This window comes from Austrofundulus limnaeus, unplaced genomic scaffold (genome assembly GCF_001266775.1).
Source record: "Austrofundulus limnaeus strain Quisiro unplaced genomic scaffold, Austrofundulus_limnaeus-1.0 Scaffold97, whole genome shotgun sequence".
NCBI classification, from domain to species: Eukaryota; Metazoa; Chordata; class Actinopteri; order Cyprinodontiformes; family Rivulidae; genus Austrofundulus; species Austrofundulus limnaeus.
Genome location: NW_013952499.1, coordinates 385,560 through 406,672, shown reverse-complemented (window position 1 = coordinate 406,672; position 21,113 = coordinate 385,560). Strand labels below are relative to the sequence as shown.

The 21,113-nt window shown below is 37.4% G+C and overlaps 1 protein-coding gene across 1 annotated transcript in view; it reads right to left on the bottom strand.

Moving 5' to 3' along the window:
- Positions 1–21,113, bottom strand: part of pigk (phosphatidylinositol glycan anchor biosynthesis, class K) — a 38,945-nt gene that overhangs the window by 9,045 nt on the left and 8,787 nt on the right. The window contains exons 9-10 of the mRNA XM_014013025.1: positions 18,645–18,817; positions 6,688–6,760 (exon numbers count right to left, since the gene is read on the bottom strand). Coding sequence (XP_013868479.1) covers positions 6,688–6,760; positions 18,645–18,817 — 246 coding nt within the window. The remainder of the gene's footprint in view (positions 1–6,687; positions 6,761–18,644; positions 18,818–21,113) is intronic.

Genomic DNA, 21,113 nt, shown 5'->3' with positions numbered 1-21,113 from the left:
TTATGTCCCCATAAGAAACAGTGGGTCCTCACCAGGCTGTGTAGTTTGCTTCATCTCTAAAGAGATGCTGCTCTTTAATATTGTTTATTTACTGTTAGTTGTGCGTGGTGTTTAATTTACATTTTGTTGTTCTTTGTTTTTTTTAATTCAAGTGCACTTTTTGTTAGAGAGACTGAGAGTCCACTTTRTTAMACATTCTTTAAAAATTAAAGTTTATTGATTTATTACACTTACATATTACGCTTTTATACTTATTAGTTGTAAAATGGTCACCAGGCAATATTATCGCTTATCGCAATAATTTGTGAGACAATTAATCGTCCAGCAAAATTTGTTATCATGACAGGCCTAGGTGTCAGCTGATAGTTTGTATATCACTGATGATTGAAGCTGTTTTCTGGAGCTTCTGATGCTTTTAGCACTGTGATCAAGGGGGCCGTTGCCCATTAATAGTAGGTAAAACGCTGCAGTATGCAAAAGAACAAGTATTATTAAGTTTTACCTTTTAAATTTGTTTATTAAGTTGCACTGAATCACACATTTTAAATTTACAATCGACTTAAAATCTTTTTCTAAAATCAACTTCTATGGTCCTGAAAATGGGGGCAGATGGAAGTCACCCGCTGCCACCAGTTGGAGAGCTGGTGTAGCGTCTTATTGTTATAGTAATTTCTGTAGCGTTTTAAAAGTTAGCAAAGTTAACATTTTGGTTAGCTGTGTCCACAACTGCTTCCAATTTTTATAGACATCTAAAGCCTGAACACTCTTTTTAAAATTTGGTTTCTAAAAAGCAGCATTTCTTTATTATAACTGCTCAATTGGATGCTACAAACCAAAAAGACAACTTCACAGTTTTCCTCAACAGGCATTAAAGGAGTGTAAATGAGAGCATCTGCACGCTGGATCGATCACTCGTTTGATTAAAAGCAATCAGCGCTGCATTCCCTGCAGCTCCGCAGCAGATCATGGAAGAGATGCTGAACATGAGAAATAAATAGGCAGTGGGTCCACGTCTGTCTGCTTCATAATGACTTTGGCAACAGAGAAATTTACCCACCATTAGGCAAGGTAATAAACTGTTTTGTTTTGTTTTTTGGCTTTAATATTGTTCAGAAGTTTTCCATCTAACTTAGTTGAGCTTGAATGTTTTTGCAAATACAAGCTGTCAAACGTGCTTTTACCCAGAACTAAAACAAGGTATTATTTTTCTTATAAAAATACACTTCAAGCTTTAATTTCTCATTTTAAAAAGAAACAGCTTTTGCTTCGCCATTGTAGACATTGGAGTGGGTAAAAAAAAAAAAGAGAAAAATCAATTTTAAGAGCGTAACAAAARGTAGAAACATTTTTTGTCAGCCCTTTATCCTCAACAGAATGTCTCTGACAGAAACCAAGAATTAATCGCTTCCACAGACTGACTTTGACAAACGGCAGAAATAATGAAGCTCAAACTATAAAGAGACACTTTTAGCATCTAAATAAATGGTGCTTTTGTAGGAGATTGACAGAAACTACAGGAAACATAGACGAAGGAGCAAATTCTGTCTCGTTTGTCTGACATCAGAGTGAGTGTTCAGTCCAAAAACGAAAGCCTCACAGCTGATCAAACTACATCCAAACTGACAGGCAAGCAGAGTCGTTTATTTTAGCAAGCATGAACAAAACCTGAATCTTTTAGTTCTAACTTAGCTTGACTGTGTTATATTTAGTTATAGCCTCTGACGGCACATTTAATTGTACTTTAGATTAAACTTTTAAACGAGGGACAGCTTGACTAAAAACTTCTAAATAGGTCAACTATTGCACACTTTCAAACAGCATAAATATAGCAAAAAAACAACAACCTTTTTTTAAGCCCTGCTGTCATTTCACTGCAGGATTCACACATACCAGCGTGTGAGTTGGAGGCAGTTTCACCTGTAGTCAAGGTGAGAGAGTGGCCAGCAGAAAGACAAAAACAGGAGGGTTATATAACTGGAGGATGAGGAAGAGCCTGACCGGTGATGGTCATGAGGGATGTCTGCGGGCATGTGGCCATCAGGTGCCACTGACCTCTCTGACAACAGTAAACAGAGCTTCCTGTGACTGTAGACATATTTATATACGTGTGTTTTTATATATGAGGCAGCCCGAAGGATAAAGGAGAGCAAGAGGAGATGGATCGAGTGTGACAGGTTGCCACATCAGCACAGGCAGCAGTGGGGGGGGTATGTTAGGAGCAAAGAAAGAGGAAACAGAAAAACTGAAAAAAGAAGAAAGTGTGTGAGAACTTCGAAATTATTTTTCAATAAATACACTTTTCTTTTTATTTGACACCAGATAATATGTGGCTCTAGACCAGTGGTGTCTAATACTGGTCCTCGAGGGCCACCGTTCTGCAGGTTTTAGAGGATCTCTGCTCCAACACACCTGATTTGAATAAATGAGTGATTAACAGGTTTTAGTAGAACTTGAAGAGGTGATTCAGTCACTGAATCCAGTGTGTTGGAGAAGAGAAACAAATAAAGCATGCAGGATAGCGGCCCTGGAGGACCAGGATTGGACACRGCTGCAGCAGACTCACTGTGCTGCTCAGTTCTGCCAGTCTGAGGTTCCTTCAGGGTTCTGCATGCACAAAGGAAAAACAAACACTTCCTAATTTAACGGTTTCTAAGGCGAGTAAAAAACATAATTTTCCCCTCTGCAGCAAAGGTTAGTCTTTTTAAGAAACATGGAACATTATTTTATAGGCAAAAAAAATAAAGCTTAATAATCATAATAAAAGTTGAAAAATGTGAGTTTTTAATTAGAATAATTTAACCGACTAAACTTTTAAAGCACGTCTGAACTTCTGCACTGAATAGAAATAATCAAGGTTTTTATCATTTTACTCTTTGGAAACAAACAAAAAAAATACTAATTACAAGTGAAGTAAAGGTTAAAACTGATTCAAACAGAGATGAAAGTGTGTCTTAAAARGTGCCTCTGACCTTCAGCAACAAAGCCTTTCACAAGAGAAGACAGGGACCTACATCCAGGCAGTCTGCTTCCACTATGTATGCACCGTGTTGTGTATTTAATTCACCAATAGAATCAATTAACAGTTCTTCATCTGACTGATTGAAGCTAATTAACACAATGCTAATAGTCGTTGAGGGAAGACTGGAACATCTTGCCAAACACTTTCGCTTCAAGGRCAAAGCTGCAGCACATTATGTTGTGTGGATTGAAATAAAGGAAGGAGCTCTGCTGTGCACCGCCGGGACATTTTGCTGTATTACCTTGTTATTTACGCCCACAGCAAGTGCTGACAGTCAAAGAAGGGGGTGTCTTATTCTTTCATGCAACATGTTTTGCCTTTTTTCCTGTAGATATTAATATGGATTTGTGAGCATTACAGAGAACTCAAGCGGATGTTTGATTAAACAAACAGACAGGTCTGTGATCTAAATAATCGCAACATCCATGTTTTGAAAAGTGTCACTGCAACGGTCTGATTGAAGACGGGAGGAATTTACGAGGGACGGGAGGGAGGCAAAGCATTAATTTTCACTGTTTCCATTTTCAATTCTCCAGAGCCATATGGGGTGGCGTCAAGCTGGCAAAAGAACAAATAACAATTTGACGCCAGAGAGCAGAGCTCTCAGCAATGCAAAAATGAAAAAAAAAAAAAAAAGTACAATACACAAGAGGAAAAGGGGGGGAAGAGAACGGGAGAGCTTGAGTTATTTCCAGCTCTGAACATAATGTGATTAGATGCTGGCAACAGCCTGCGATAAAGCTGGACAGAGATGGAGGCAACACCTTCAGTGATAATGGATTAATCAAGTAGCCACAGAYGAGAAGTTTGCACACAAGTCTTATATTTCTCCTGTCAGTCAATCTGATTTCTGTTTTTTGTGTTTGCATGCAATCGCCTGATCTGCTAGCAAAGAAAAGTCCTTATCTCGGAAGATAAACAAGTTATGAATATTTCACAACATCTTTTTTCTTTAATTAAAAACAGCAGAATCTGCTCATCATATGAGGCTCATGTTCAGGTGAGAATATCTGCGGCTGCAGCGGCAGCCTCGTGTAAACAAAGAGGCTGAGCTCTATTTGACTTCTAATCAGAAGCAGGAGGGCTGCCAGTGGGCTCGGCGGACTCTGGTCACTCTGCTGCAGTGCAGATGAGAGGGGAGAGAAATGACAGCCTGTCAGGACCCCCATCTTCAACCCAGCGGGAGAGTTAGCCAATAATCAAACTCTCTGTCGGAGGGTCACTGGGTTGTGGAGTGTTTGTGAGCTCTGCCACATTTTTTTTAATAACACAAAGATAAAATGTTTAAATCTGAAAATAAAAGGAGACAAAAAGAAGCCACGATATGAATCCAAGCAGCAGATGGAGRAGACTTAATGAGGTGTGTTTGCAAGTTTTCAGTTGTGTGACTGTAATTTTTAATGCACAAGGAGCAAACAAACACACTCCTCCATGAGCAGCAGGSAGCGGGTCTGAMGCTAGCAAATGCCTCTCAGGCCAGKGTGAACTAATATCCCAGACTGCCGCTGGGTGTGGAGACCCCTCCTGTTTTCCCATCATGATGGTAAGCTTCTGACAGAGCTGGGGCTTGTGGTCAGCTTAATTTCTCCAAGCCAAACGACGGTACTCTGGCTTAAAAAAAAAACAGATTTGACACTTGGCGTTAACTCAGCCGCAGAGATTAKCTGCTATGTGTTTATGCATTTAAAGTGAGGACAAACAACTGCCTAACTGCTATGTTTTGGTCAGCAAAAATGTCATTACAGCATATTAAACAGTCAGCCTGTTTTTAAATTTTAGATGATAATCCCTCCGAGGCACTGCGTCRTCAAAAACATTAACTTACTGATGGAAAAATGTTAACAGCTGTCATTAAAATAAAAAAATTATGGAAAAAAATATGTGCAATTAAACATTTTTATACTGCTCGTCAATTAATGTCTGCATTTTGTTATAGTTGTTTAACATGTTTAATATCCCAAACATCTGTTTTTATATCATCTTATAACATCTTTATAGGGCCTTTTCACCTAACTATTCTGTTTATTTTTTATTTTATTCTAGTGTGCCTATCTTTTATTACCTCCGCCAAGGGAGGAGTTAATGTTTTTGGTCCCGTCCGTCCGTCCTTCTAGTTCTCTAATTTTTTTACTTACCGGTAAACAGTTGCAGCTGTAATAACTGTAATTTCCCYCACGGCTCAAATAATTATTCAGATTCTGATCTGACTACACAACTTAAGTAGTGACTTTGAAATACTTGATAAACACAATATTAACTGTTATCTTTTCTATTATACGATTTCTATAATGAGTTAGCATCTATGCTAATTGTTGGTCAGCATTTAATGGGGATTTTTGCATGTTGTGCACTGCTTATTGGTAATGCGTACTAAATAAGACAAAGAATTTAATTTAGTTCACTACACTCTGATTGGGGACCAAAATTGCAAAATTTGTTTACATTTTCAGTTGGTCTGATTCACATTCACACTGCACTTTGTTAAACGAACTAAACCCTGTGAACAACCTTCCTTCCTCACAAAATGTAAACAAACATGGAGTAACGTCAGATTTTAGTGGATGTACGATTAATTTTTTGGTTTTTAGCAAATGTGCCGAACAAACAGTCTTCAACAGTGAGCTCAGAATGAGAGGAAGACGAGGCAGAACCGCGGAGAGTGTTGTTTTTCACATAWGGCAGCTGAGAAGGAGCTCGTCCAACTTCACAGCAGTGATGTCCACCTTATACAGACATCCAGCTAAGTATTTACAAGAAATTAGTAACTTTATTACTGTTATTATTACTCAGACCTGTGTTATAGTCCACTTCCTGTTTTTGGAGCGGTCTCCGGTCTGCTTGGTGTTCACACATGCAATCAAACTGGACTTTCCACGTAAACGAACTAGAGTTTGATTAAAGTGGACTAAACAGAGCTGGTGTGACTACAGCCTTAGTTTACGACCTCATTTTTAACCTTCAGCAACTTAAARGTTTGTTATTCCTCCCACATGTGAACAAGTGTAACTCAGTAACATAAAACTACCACTTAAACAAAGAGAATACTCGATAAAAAGGTGTTCGCTCTGTATTTTAGTCCTGGAGAGCTGAGCACCAAACCTCAGCACTAACAATGTCAGTCGCCGACTCGCCTCTGGTAAAGGTTAATGCTGCTTTTTTACATTTCTGAAGTGGGAGAACAGAAATTGTATTTTTAATGGCCTCATAATGGAAAAATCTTACAAGGGTGATACGAGACCATGGAAGAGCTGCTTTGAATGCAGCGTGCACGTTCCAAAGATGGATCGAGGAGGAAGAGGTGTTCATTTGTGAAGGTCGACCTGACTGAAAGCCACAATCCATTTGGGAATGAGGTGAATACACAATTCTCCTCCACAATCCTGCCCACCCCATTCTGTGGGATTTCACGGTGGCCCCTCCGCACGACGACCGGGAGGCAGTCACATTTCACACTTAGAACCGTCACCATGGAAACGGCACAAAGACAGCTGTTGGTGGATGTTGTGCCCAACTTCTCGGCTCCGAGTCCAAATTAGAGAGCAGCGTGGATACACTTCAGCGTGCAGAAACATGGACCCCTGTCTGAACGCCAGGGAAGGTGTGAAAGACGGCAGAGATGGAAACTAGGATTTGGGTTTGAGGCAACAGAGCCGGGAGTTTCTGCTCACCTGATGGATGATCTCAGACACCGGCAGCTGGTCCACATACGACATCTCTTTCTGCTCGTCTCYGTTCACAGAACTACAAGAGGAAAACACACGGAGCAGCACTTTGTTAGYGTTTACTCAAGAAAGACCGCTACATTTACTAATGGAGAAGAGCTGAGGGGAGAAGGAACAGAGTCTGCGTTTCTGCTGCTGTGAGAGCTGAGGCAAAACAAATTACATTTTCCCTCCCGCTCAACACAAGTCAATGCTAAATTCTTCATAATTTGTGTGCACTAAGAACAAATCTATCACATCATTAGCCAACTCTGGAAGCCAGAAGAAAACAGAAACACTTTGTTTTGTGTTACACCACATTAAATCTTTTTACCAACCTGCTCACATTGTTTTGGTTTCTTTCTAAATCTTATTCAGACTTGTTGGAGGAGCTCCAAACTCCTCAGTCCACTGAACTGTTTAGTGTACTCAGCAATAGATTTTTTTTATAACAAACATCAAYACAACAGTTTCAAAGCAAACACTCCAACTGGGTTTGTTTTTATATATGATTCAGTTAATGGGCCTCATGYMAGAACATGTTCGTATTCTTATCCTAAATTTCTCTTACTTTTGTTCGTACAAAGGGTTCGTACGAACATGTCACGTCAGATTCAACAAACTCTTCTATCTTCAGGAAAASTGTGTAAATGAGCTGCGTAATTTCCACCTGTTCGTATCCAGCTGCTCGTGCACGCGAGAGGAGATTAGCATAATTACCACCCCAAAAACACCATATAAGGCTATGTTTCCTGCCTCAGATATCAGAAAGTGTTCATTCATGAAAAATGACAGCGAAAACTGAAAAAATAAAAACTTTACGAGTTCAGAGATTGAAGTCCGTCTGTCAGAGATCCAGAAAAGAAAATCTGTCATTTTTAGCAGGTCAGCTGTGGGATAAAAAGAGCTGCTAAAAGTATAAATAACTGTGCTAAGTCATTTTCATTTATTCAGAAGCGGCAGCGCTGCGCACCCCCCACCCCGAGCGTGCGGTCGCAGGTGGTCTCAGTTGCGGTTCTGAGATAAGCATTTTAAAATGTTTTCAAAATAAGTCTGACACTTTGGAGAAAATCCAGGACTCGCTAGAGGGATTATGTATCCMCTCTGGCCTGGGAACATCTCAGAGTCCCCCAGGACGAGCTGGAAGGTGTCGCTGGGTAGAGCGGGGTCTCCTGCTGCCCCCACGACCCAATCATGGATAAGCGGCAGAAAACGGCCGGACGGACAATTTATATTGTTAGTCTAAATTTGTACATTTAAAATTATAACTCTAATTCAAGCAGAATAGCCTATTGTCAACATAATTATGGAGTGTGATTTATTTTCAACTCAAAATATCTTCAAACTAACGAAATATAAAGTTATTAGTGAAGAAAACCCGTCTGGATAACAGCAGACTGACTGCTCGTAAAATATACGACAGGTCTGGACCACTCGTGAATTTTGTTCGTATCTGAAAAAAATCTTAGAATACGAAAACATTGGTGAATGCCACAAATTCTCCTAAATCACTCGTACGCACACTTAAGAACAAATCTGTGCGTACGAACGGTTCTTGCATGAGGCCCATTGTTTATTAATGAAGCTTAACAACAAATTTTAACTTGTGTCTCATTTCCTGATGTTATTAGAATAAAAACACGAGGATACGCCGTTGGAACAGCTGCTGATAAAATTCCTGGATTAAAATCAATGCAAAATTCACATAAAGGCGGTCTTGTAATTAGTCAAAAATTGACATTTTTCAACTTAATACAAATTGTAGACACATGTACCTTCCAGTAAAAGTGCTTCCTTTTATCCAGAGAACAAAGTTAAATGGAATAATAATAGCTTAATTATTCTTTTCTGCTGTAAACTGCTCCCACTCTTCGACTTGAATTTGACTTTGAAGAAAAATGGAGCCAAATCTGGTGATTAGGGTGGGCGATGAGTGGCGAAGAAATGGCAGTGCATAATTAAAACTGTCCTGATGCAAGAAGAATTTTTACTTTTGCTCATTATGAATATTCACATTTCACCTCCAATATTACCTGGTTAAAATGTAATTACAAAAATGTGCAGTTAAGGAAAAAAAGAGTTTAATACAAATGTTCAAACATAGCATGAAAGCTAAAAGGAGTATCCTGTATAAAAGCAAATATATTTTACTTCAAGTTCCATTACAATATTTAGCATTTCCAAATCTTACTAGTTATTTTTCCTGGAGGAAACATAAGTCACACAAACACTTTAACTGACATCAGTTTCTGTGCATTTTGGATGTTAAAAAATAAGAAGAAACAGAAAAAACTGTATTAAATAATCTCTTAAATCAATGCCTAAATCCCAGAATGTCATATTTATTTCTGGATATCTTTAAAAAATAAAGTCGTTACAGTTTGGACGTGAAAAAATTAAAATCAAAAAACTAAAAAGTTTACAATAATTAATTGGTAATTTTCCAGCCTTGGCAGGAGTTTTATGTTTATGAGATGTAACTCCTGCATTAAATTAAATATTGAAACAATGGTGTGAAATGTTTGGTAATATACTGTAGATCAGCAGTGAGCAAAAGGTTTAATATTTTATGATATTTTTGGACTGAAGTTGAATGAGTGTGTTTACAAAGTAAAGCAGGCTGAGTACTAATTATTTAAATTATCTATTGAACTAAATCTGTACATAAAAAAAACTGTAGATATTTTCAAATGAAAACTCTGAGTGGAAAGTAAACCCCCAAAATACTTTGAAGCAAAGTCTTTTCTCGTTGTGATTTATGGAAGAACAAAGTTTGTCTATAGAGATTAAAGTTAACCCGACGCTGTTTCTCCTCTACATGTCAAAGAAATAATCAATACTGCAGGCAAGTTCGTCGGTGCAACGACAGATAAATATGAAATTGAACAAAGAAATTGCAAGCTTTGCTTTGCAAAATATATTTTCTTTTGTCACGTTTAAAGGCTGAATCAAAAACACCTGATCACCTGAACCGCTAACACACTGCAGCTGTGTTTATCCTCTCTAGGTGTGAGTTTCAGAAAGTTATGTTGTTCGTCAGGTTGATTCCTCATCGATTTTAATTTCAGTGACTGACCACTTCCTGCTGTAGCCAACTATCTATAAGTTTTGTTCCTTGGGAGCAAAGCTTTCAGTTATGTTAATGTTACCTAATCATTAAGTGCCATCATTTTAAATCACTTTTTTTGTGTAAAATTCTTATTTGAACTTTTGAACTGCCAGATCCAGCAAGATTTCAAACAGGATAGATTTATTTTTGACTTTTACGCACCATGTTATAGTGGGCTGAGCTTAAATATACACATTAGAAATTTGGTACATWGGTRCATCAGTCCAGTACTGACAAAAAAAGTCTCCTGCATCATATTCTAAAACCTACAGGAAGTCTGCCACTTAAAAAAATATATTTTGGCAAATTTCATGTCTCACCCAACACCAGAAGGTTTGGCATTATGGAACAAATATTTAATACTGGTGACAATATGGAGAAGCAAAAAAAAATCTGATGTGGGCATGACAAATTGACTCRGTAGCACCATGTTGATTACAGCCCCTACTTTAACATACGTGTACAAAATTTATTGCATAGGTGCACTGGTTCAGATCATACAAAAATAAAAATCTCCTGGCACCATATTGGAAAACCAACAAGAAGTCGACCATTTTAAATGAAACATCAACTTTCACCATCACGCCAAAAGTTATTTCATCTTTGGACCAAAGCTTTTTGGCACGATGGTATATCAAAATTATCAACAGTTGTTCAAACTGTTTTTTAATCGGCCCATTTTGACATCAAACACAGCGTTAAGGGTCCAAACTTTGTGAAGGAGAAAAACAGGCATTCAGTCCTAAACATGGTCATATGTTATTGGTGTAAATTCACTACTGCACCACCTAGTGGCAGTGTAAAAAAGCATTTTAGTGTTCTCCATTTAAAGTTGCCTTGTTAAGTTCAGACATTTTGAGAAACACAGACAACATTCATAAGTGTTGGCAGCCATAAAGTGGCCGTGGCAGCGTGACAAACTTGGACTTTTTCCAGTTATTGCATAATTGGCTGTTTCGTACTGTTGTTTTGGGCTGTGCTTAACGAAACCCGACAGATGGGCCAGCTATAGTGTCAGCTGGASATACGCACGGTCCGGTATCGCCCTGGTGCGCCAGAGCTCTTTATCACTGCTTGCAGTTTTAATTTATTTTGGACTTGCAGCAGGGCAGGTTACCAACCCCTCATGCTGGGCAGAGGTTGATATTTACTTGTACATTAGTAGTTTGTTTAAAAGATTACTTGCCGTTAATTTGTATTTAATTACAATTTTCTTATGATCACACGTATTAATGTTAGAAACCCATGGGATTAAGTTATTAAGCTTAAGTTTTATGGGTCATTATTTTAATTACTGGACTGGATAACAGTGACATTCAGGTGAGAGGAGATGCGTGGAGCTGGAACAGGAGGTGATAGAAAAAGCAGTGACTAATCGATTAATCAAAAAAATAATTGACAGATTAGTCGACTATCAAAATAATCGTTAGGTGCAGCCTTAAATAAAAGTAATTTATAAATAATCAACCTGCCGCAGAAATACCTGAAGCAACAAATCCACATACTAATAAAAGACACTTTAATAAACACTCCTTATAGTTGTTTGCTGAGCACAAAAAAGGAAGAAAAAAAAACAAAACTAACATGTGTGACCTGTTTTCTCTCTGGAAAAGATTTCCATGGTGAGTAGGAACAAATAGGCTTAAGGATGAAAGCAATTGAAAAGTCAGAAAGGATTTGAGGAACAGACTGAGACTGTTGTTTTTCCTTCATGGGATTTGTTAACCATAACAAAGCCACGCTGTACTGCCTCCTTTATAAAGAAATCACCTCGGCGGTTAAGTTTGCTCAGCTACTGGAGGCAATATTTCATGGCTGCATTTCCCCCCTCATCCTGGGAACTGCAGTTCACTGTGTGTGGGTGTCTTTCTGCTAAATCATCTCTTCCCTTCAAGTCCAGATTACAGTCTTTTATTTTTAAAGCAAAAGCCTGGATCTTTGAAAACTCACCTCCAAACCTTTTTGATTTAGTCACCAATCTTCTCTAAMGCACCTCTCGCTTAAAAATCAAAGGTGAAACGAGCATTTTCCACTGATGGCTTCATATGGCCAAACACTGTGACGACCAGGCTTCTTCTTGAACATCCCGCTCTAAAACAGAGTCGCATACGGTCGTCTCAGCTAAATGTCACAGTCGAGTTGAAGTACGAGTGAGTGGCTGTCTTCCTTAGAAAGTTCAAGCCAGCCAGCTTCTGACAAATTGAGCCAAAAGCTCCTGTGAGCCTCCCTGAATCTCTGTCGACCACTTACTGAGTGAAGCAACCAGTTTTCTTTTTTTTTTTTTTGTTTATTTTTACTCACTCAAACTGCACAACACTCTTCGTTCAGGGGTTCTGCTCTCTTGAGCTCTTCTTTTACTCTTTTCTATTTGCCGGGATGTTCTCATCTCAACGCAAACGCGCGGCAGAGCAGATGCTTCTCTGACAGGCAGAGAAATCAGGACGAGTTGGCAAGCAGACAGACAATCTCCCGCTGAGCTCTCTATGAGCTCCGAGCTCTTTCTGCCGTTTAGAAAYGTATCACTGAAAGCACCGACGCCTCGCAGACGTTTTATCCCTCCCCCTTTTTAACTCAGCACAAGAGATGAGCGCTAAATGCAAACTACTTTCCACTTTATTCTGGAGATGATTTTTTTCCAATCCACTTAACTGATCTTAATGGACGGTGCCAMCCCCAGACGCCCCACCTCCAGCTAYGATATCAGCGCCGTCTCCAGCTGCCACRTTCAACAAATTCTCTTTGAACATCTGCTGAACTAAAAGCCTAAGCAGTTTTTGTAGACCCCAGCCAACGCTGCAGGTCACAAATGACATTAGGTCAACGTTATAATGTAATGGAGTATAAATTCAGCTTTAATTCGATAATTATTCTGGGAACTACATAACCAACGGGAGAATGTGTTACGGTCAACAACCTTCTAYGGCTTGAAGTGAGTGTCATAACAGCGTTAAGCCCATGTTCGTTTAAACATCCTCTCCATCAAGTGCCATTCAGTTAATGAAAGATCCAGCTGAGGAGAAAATGTGGAAATGCACTCAGGCTACAAAGTAAGAGTCTGGCGTGTGCACTCACACACATGTGCCCCATCTTCTCTAAATATCCTCCTCCGCTTGTCTACTTGGCTGAATGAGCTGACAAAGGCAGACTGGAGCGGCACTATATTTAATAACGGCTCGTTTCATGAGATTTATGTGATCTTCTCTCTGTGGGGACACTGGCAGCGCTCGTCAGCCCACTTTCAGATCTTACCAAAGGCTTTTCTTCAACCGTGGAAGCGGTCAGAGAAATCTCAAAGACCCCCGATCTGAAATCGCTTAGTGATTACTTTGTGGGATTATCTGGATGTGACGAGGAAAATTACAACCTGGCGACCGCCCTCACTCAATATTTATATTCAGTGTAAAAAAAAAATCGCCTTCTTCTTTTTACTGTTTCAGTTGAAAACAAACTTCTGATTGTGATAATATGTTACAGGTGAATCTAAAAATAAGAATGGTTCRCAGCCTTTAACAACAGAGCAGCAGAGTGGAGGCTGAAGTGAAAGAAGCTGAGMATGATAACTCCAGGTATAAATGAGCTAAATCCATTACAAAACAATAAAAATCCCTAAAGTTGAAGGCAGTAACACAATGTGATAAGAAACTCTAGACAGAGTAATATTTTATATGGTTAAATGATCTGAGGATGTGACAAACTAAAGGCTCACGGGCCAAATCTGGCCCACATTAACATTTTATCCGGCCACAAAGGTAAAATATTTTTATGGTTTCTCTTTCTGTCTCATTCTTCTCTTGACAGCCGTCCAACTTTCAGTTCAAGAAAACCCAGACTTGTTCAATAATATTTGATTCTTGTGTGGAACGAGTAACAGAGAACTGACTTTAATTATCTTTTTCTGTATTATTTTCTTATTTTAAAGTTAAGTAATTGGATTTTTAGTGAGGGGTTCTTTAATGACTGAAATGTATCTCTACGAAATAATAAATCAAAAAGTTGCAGAGAGYAAGGCATAAGAAATAAATACGAAAGATTTATTTCTAAATTTGATCTTTTTTTCTTTATCTATTTGCTTATGTATGTTCCAAATGCTACATAAAATGTAATATTAAAAAGATTATTTGTWTTTCTGTTAGGATAGTTTGTTAAATAACGTTTTGTCTAACTGGATGGAAAAAGTCTGAACTCAAATCTTTTTGAAGGAACATTAAAATCAAGCAGAGTGAGTTGACATGGAGAGAAAAAGCTGTCCAAGAAGAGTTCAACTGTGTTACGAGGTTATTTTCTAACAATATTAAATATATATTTCAAAATAATCTGCCAAGAACAGACAAACAAAACAAATATTTGCTCAACTTTGCCCTGGTTCATATTATAAGAAAAACAAAATCTGAATGAAATTGCTAATTTGCATTTTGTGTTTTGCTTGTTTATTTCTTTGGACTTTTCAGCTCCTGTGATTTAAACAGAATGGAAAATTATGTGATGATCAGAAACGAAGAAATCCTATTAAATCAGGCCTGACTTTTTCAAAAACAGAATAGTAATTTCATTGTTGAAATTTTGGCATTACAAGATGTCCACAGCAGAACATAAAAAAAAAAAATCCATCAGTTGGTTCTGAGGCTCAGTGTGCAGAATAAAAAACTAAATGTATTTAAAAACAAAAACAATAATTGGAGGAGAGTGAACTTAAAAAAAATTAAATAAAATTACCCCCAATCCCCCGTCATTCATCAAGAACATACAATGAAGGAAAAAGAATTAAAAAAAGGTTTAGTCTCAATTATTTTCTCAAGCATTTCTGCTTGTGGCTAATCTGCCTTTCTATGGCCYGACTGTGATTACATTAAGCATTTTATACATCTTTTAAAACATCCGCTCTAATGTTCAGAACACTTCATTTATAGATTCTGTAATAGTCGAAGAAAGAAATTAAATTACCAGCAAGTCAATAATCCTTTGGTTATTAAATAAATCATGGGTTTAATTTAAATAATCTTGGGTTTTTTTATGTTTATCCATTAGCACCCTTAAAAAATCCTTCCTCTGTTTATAATAAACCCTGAATGAGCCAACAGAACCAGTCTGACACGAAGTAACTGAAATCATTGCCAAGCTCTCTAAAGTCTTTAAAAAACACACATATTTGTAAAAGTTTAAACCCTTGGATGCAGAGAGAGGCTGCGGGTCCCTGGGTGTGCGTCAGGAAACTTTGCTCCAAATGAATCAGGGGATTGCTGGATTCTTGCATCAGAGGTGGAGATCAAACGTCTCTCTCTCCCCCTCCCTCTATGACTGAACTGGTGCAGCTGCTGACTCCAAATCAATTCTAGTGCACTTCCGTGACATGGCAGGCCTAATGTGTTGGTCCTAATCAATAACAAAGTAATAGGGGAAGTTGTGTGCGATGGCTAACAAGCCCGAGGCCAGAACATCTAATGAGTGGAACTGCCTCTGATTAGTAGCCAGTCACATTTTATTCTTTAATGCCTCCTACTAGGTCAGTTAAACCCAGATTAATGAAATAATAAAAGTGAAAGTGTACATATGCACGATTGCACTAATCAATGTGAGTACTTTATAACAGTGTTTCCCAAAGTTGGGGTCAACATCAAGGTGGGGTCCTGAAAAGGTTTTCGGAATTAGTTACATTTTTGTCTTAGTTGGTTAGTGTATTTAAAATGGATAAATGTAGTATAAAAATATTGTTATGCCCACGTTTTGTTGACCTGATATAAATGTTTATCATCCAAAAATAGTTGGGGGCACAGGTCTCTGCTACTGTTATTTTGTGGGTCAAAAGCTGAAAAGTTTGGGAACCACTGCACTTTGGTTCCCAAAGTTGGGCTTGGGACCCAATTATGGGTCATGAAGCACCTTGGATAATCTCCAGAAATCAATTTAAAKGGTAATAAAATAATTGCTAATGTAATATTTTCCCTATAACTATTACAAAACACAAAAAAATGAATAAATAAGTATTTATATTTGTGTATAAGCTGTTTAGATTGTCAAAAAGCCTGTGTTTTTAGGGTTGTTAACAAAGTTTGTGTACTCAGACCAGTAATTTTTGGGGTCACAAGTTTTTGCCATGGATATTTTGTGGGTCATAAGATAAAAAGTTTGGGAACCACTGCTTTATAGTATATAGTATATTTTTGCACCATTCATTGGACTTTGTTTTTTTTTTTGTTACTTGTATTTTTGCTCCTCTCATTGAACGGTTGTATCCAGTCTTCTTGTTTAACCCTGCTGCTACTCTTGGGTCAAAATAACTCTTAACGTCTCTATTGTGTATTTTCCAGGCACATAGTTCAATTATATACCACAATCAAGTAACTATGTTGCATTCAGTTGTTATGAAATAGCTGTATATATCACAAATAAATTTTATTTTTAAATCATAGCCTAGTAATTGGTCTATGTCTCTTTAAGAACCTCCTACCGTTTGACACTCCCACTTCAGCACRATTTCACAACAATGCTTCAGAGGAGGAGGGCTCTGTGGGGTGGGAGCTCGGCTGCAGACTGAGCTCCAGGGAGGAGCTTTGTGTAAATAGGTGGAGCTTTGTGTGAATAGGTGGAGCTTTGTAGCAGGCAGCTCCACATGGCTACAGGAGGTCCAAGGATTTCTCAAACATGCATGAATGAGTCAAAACAACACTCTGGGTATGTTTGATGAGGGAATGACATTATAACATGATATGAAGCCCAAAAAAGTCAAATTTGCATAAAACTCCTCCTTTAAAACTAAGGCCTAAGACGTCATTTGACTCAAGGGTTAAGGGGTTAATTTGCTGCTACCTGCAAAAGGTTTATTACCATTTTACGTTTTTTTTAAATATTATTTTACTCATTGTCTAGTCTTATATAACATTTATACTTTGCTTTTTCTAGCAGTTTACCTTTTCTTTATTTCAAGACACAAGTTACCGGAAAATGCATATAATGAGGTTTTCATTGTACTTTCATCGTTGACTATTGGTGTATTGGTACACATACTTGTACAAAGTGTCCCGATACCCAGAATCGATACTTCATTTAACGTTTTAAGAGTTTACATTTCAAGAGAAAAGTCTGTCAGTTCCATGTTTATGTTACACAAGTTGAAAGAAAATAGTTATTTTTATTTATTTTAAAATGTTTCAACAGTATATCAAGCTGTATATTTGATTTGATCTGGTCAGAGGGGCTTAGGAGCCACCTTGTTCTAATAAAAGAAACATGTTATTAAAGTCACTGTTTAATGTTTAAATTCTAACTCAGTAAGTACTTGGTATCTGTAAGTACCCAAACTGAAGTCCGTGTACTTGCTTTGTGAAAAACTGGTATCAGGACACCCCTGACCTTGACACTGTTCCTGAAACATAATTCAGTAAATGTGAAAAATGGTATTGTGTGTCACCAATCATCAGAAAAACTGCCACCGATGACATTTTTGTCATTTTGTGATTACTGCGCGATGAGGATGTATTTTTGTGTGTGATGCACTCTCACTTTCAAGCACACAAGTGAGCCCATAACAAAACAACAATGGCTGAACCATCACCATAAACCAGCGTACGAGGGAAGCCAGAAGATGGGGACGGAGGCCACAGTGTCGGCTACAGGAAACTCTTTTCCTGGAAATGGTGGAAACAGATCAACTCAGCCCTGAATCCACGATTATCTGAGTTAATCTGTCCCTTACAAGCCACAAAGTGCTGGTGCTGTTAAACTGAACTTAATCTAACTGATTTAGAGTAACCTGTCATCTATTAATCATCATATTAATGCCATAATTAATCATGTATTTTTTTTTACCAACTTAAAGCTTTAATTTTCACTAGAAGTTTAACAAATATACATTAAAGCCTAGTGAACTAAACTCTATTCAGAATTTAACTATCATAAGCTGCTATATATCCACAGTCATACAATGTTTTCCTTGTGTAGGATTATTTCCTGAGTATAAGATTAGGTCTGTAGCTGTGACAGCTCTCGACAGCCATCCAGTGGCTCAGTCCTGTTCTCACAGCAGTAAGATTATTAAAATGAACCTACATGCAGGAATCCCACCAGAAGGGGGCGCCAGAGCCAATCAGATGGACTTAAGAGGACTGAGTTACAGCTTAAAGTCAAACTAAAAAGTATCCTAATTCAGCTTCATCCTGCTCTGTACCAAAGCTTTAAGTGTTTTTACTGATTATAAAATGCTGCAAATACAATCGAACGTGTTTAATTACATCATGTCATTGGTCAGCTTGGGAAAAAAATAATAAAATCAGAGCCTAAATTATTCACATGGCAGCTATAGACAAATCCACTGAGTGCTTTACCCTCCCAGAAACAGGCCACTCAACACATCATTAGTGGAGAAATCAATACACTTTCTAAACTGAAATCAAAGTCTCATTAGATGGGAGCTAAACATAAAACGAATTTGGCCCGCGGCACTTCAATTAAAGCGCAGCAAGGCTGACCTTAATGAAGATTTTTTAATCCAGGGTGTCCCACTTCTAAAAGCACTAAAAGTTTGCTCGTAGAACTTTTATTCACAAATTTTTCTACTTTTACGTATTTATATATTTCGATGTCTTATCATACAGTTGTTTTGAAAGAAATGTAGTAAAGAGTATAAAATGCAAGAATCAAATGAATAAAACAAAAAGAAAGCAGCTGTCAATGCAGACTTTGTATTACAGCAGTGTCTGTTTTATTGTACAGCACTTTGGGTGTCCTTGTGCTTTTTCAAGTTCTTTATAAATAAAAGTGGTGTGGTGCATTATAAGGAATAAACTCGTCCATTTGAGTGAAAGCTTCAGCTTCAGCTTACCTCTCCTCTCGCTCCCTAATGGGGTCGGTTAGGTTTATGGCCTCCGTGGTGAGCTCAACCTTTCGAACGCTACCGAAGAAGTCTGTGATGAGAACGCTTCCTGGATCCCTCTGAAACAGATCGGTGCGATGGCCCGGAGTGGAAACACACTGACTTTTGGGACAAACCTTAAACTGGGAAGAAAAAAAAGCACAAACAGTGCATTAGAAACTAAGCTGCATTTGGTCTTAGGAAAACAAACAAACAAAAAAATAAACAAAACACAAGTAATAAGTGTTTAGAAAATGATGTTTGGAGTTGTATTTGAGGTAATAATTACCAGGAAAAGAAGGAATCTGTACCAGCCAGAAGAACCAAACATAACTAAAGAGATCTTAATACTAAAAACTAAGACATCTGTGTATGACCACTACAAATACTTTGTGGTTCTGGGTTTAAAATTACAACAGCGTATTAGGGCCAGACTACAAAAATTGAAATGTTTTTAAATTACTAGAATAAAGTCGTGATATTACGTGAAAAAAGTTGTAATACAAGAGTAAAGCTGTTATAATGTGAGAATAAAGCTGTTATAATACGAGAATAAAGCTGTTATAATACGAGAATAAAGCTGTTATAATACGAGAATAAAGCTGTTATAATACGAGAATAATGCTGTTATAATACGAGAATAATGCTGTTATAATAAGAGTATAAAGCTGTTATAATGTGAGAATAAAGATGTTATAATACGAGAATAAAGCTGTTATAATACGAGAACAATGTTGTTATAATACAAGAATAAAGCCGTAATGAATGAATTAATAATTTAGAAAGAATAAAATTAATGATACAAGAATAAAGTCATAATGCAAGAATATAGTCATAATAATATGAGAATAAAGTTGTAATAATGTGTGAATAAAGTTGTAATAATAGAAGAATAAAGTTGCAATAATAGAAGAACAAAGTTGTAATAATGTGTGAATAAAGTTGTAATAATGGAAGAATAAAGTTGTAATAATGCGAGAATAAAGTCCTTGAGAATAAGGTCATGATATTACCACAAAAATGTTGTAATATTATGAGAACTTCTACATATAAAAACAGTCTTACTTCTGTGTTCAAATGAGGAATGTTGAGCAAGAAATACTTTTAACAGAGGACACTCTTGTAAGTGATCTTTGATCTGAAGGAGTCTTTTCCTGGTTAAATAAAGGTTCTAACAATCACATCAGCATCAAATTATCATCAATAGCAGGGTATTGAAATGATTGTGCAAATGACTGTGTCTTTTCAAAGACTATATTTTGGTGACTTTATTTGAGTATGAATTTTTCTCATAATATTATGACTTCTTTTTCATAGTTCAAAACAAATCTCAGTCTGGCCCAAATATTCTGTCATACATACTTGTTAAAATTATTCTGTTTCTCTCTCTTTTTTTATAAAATATTAAGTAAAACTAAAAAATAAATCACGATAGAAATAAAAATACAAAAACAGCAAAAAATTAAAAACAAAACATAAAAGATAAAATAGTTTCTTCAAAAAGGGAAAACCATTTCAGACGGAGTTTAAAAACAAAAACTTGACAGAGGTGCTCGAGAAATCAATAGTATTGATCCTTATTTCCATAAAACAGCCCCAGAACAAAGCGCACCTACAGAAAGTGGAGTACATAATTAGCGTTAGTCGGAGCGCTCTGAATAACGATGCGACTCCTGGTGCTGCAGAAGTAGAGCGCTCCCTGAGCTTGGTGGATCTCTGCAGGAGTGAAAAAGATGAAACRGGAGGCGGTGCTGAAGCTGAGCCATGGCCCAGAGCTGCGTGTAGCCACCAGCTCACAGTCATGAGTCAAAGGCAAAAACAGCCGTGACACAGGATTACAAATTCTGTTTCAAGTGTGCAGAGGTCCACAGAGGCCTGTGTGACTTTCATCTGACTCTTTCTGGGACCCCAAGTTTATGAGACCTGACAGGGAAGGTGGAAAGATACAAGCTCTTTTCTTTTTTTAAATAAAACTGTACAAACCTCAAAACATTTTCTAAGGAATGACTCAATTCACCAGTCTGCAAAAAAAGCATCCTGTCTGATCGTTACCTTTAAACCACTGAAACTAACATTTATTTTGAGTGAAAATATTTTTTTTATCTCTGCAGAAATCTCTTCAGATCAATTGTTTGAGTCAAATTTAAGAGTGGAAAATAAGATGATAAAGGTACACAGTTATTTTTTGATCGGATGTAATCATTACCTTAAAGGGTTCCACGATTAGTTGTAACATTAGACTTTATTAGATTTTTTTTTCTTTATTTGATTTTAACTGTAAAATAAAGACTGTAAAACTACTAGCTAAATTTTTTAAATTATATTTTAACACACACTGAGCCTTTTTATTTACACACAAAGCATTATGGGTAAATGATGACGTGGATAGGTCCTCGGTGCGAGGCTGCTAGCGAGTTGTATCCACCCTGAAGGTTAATC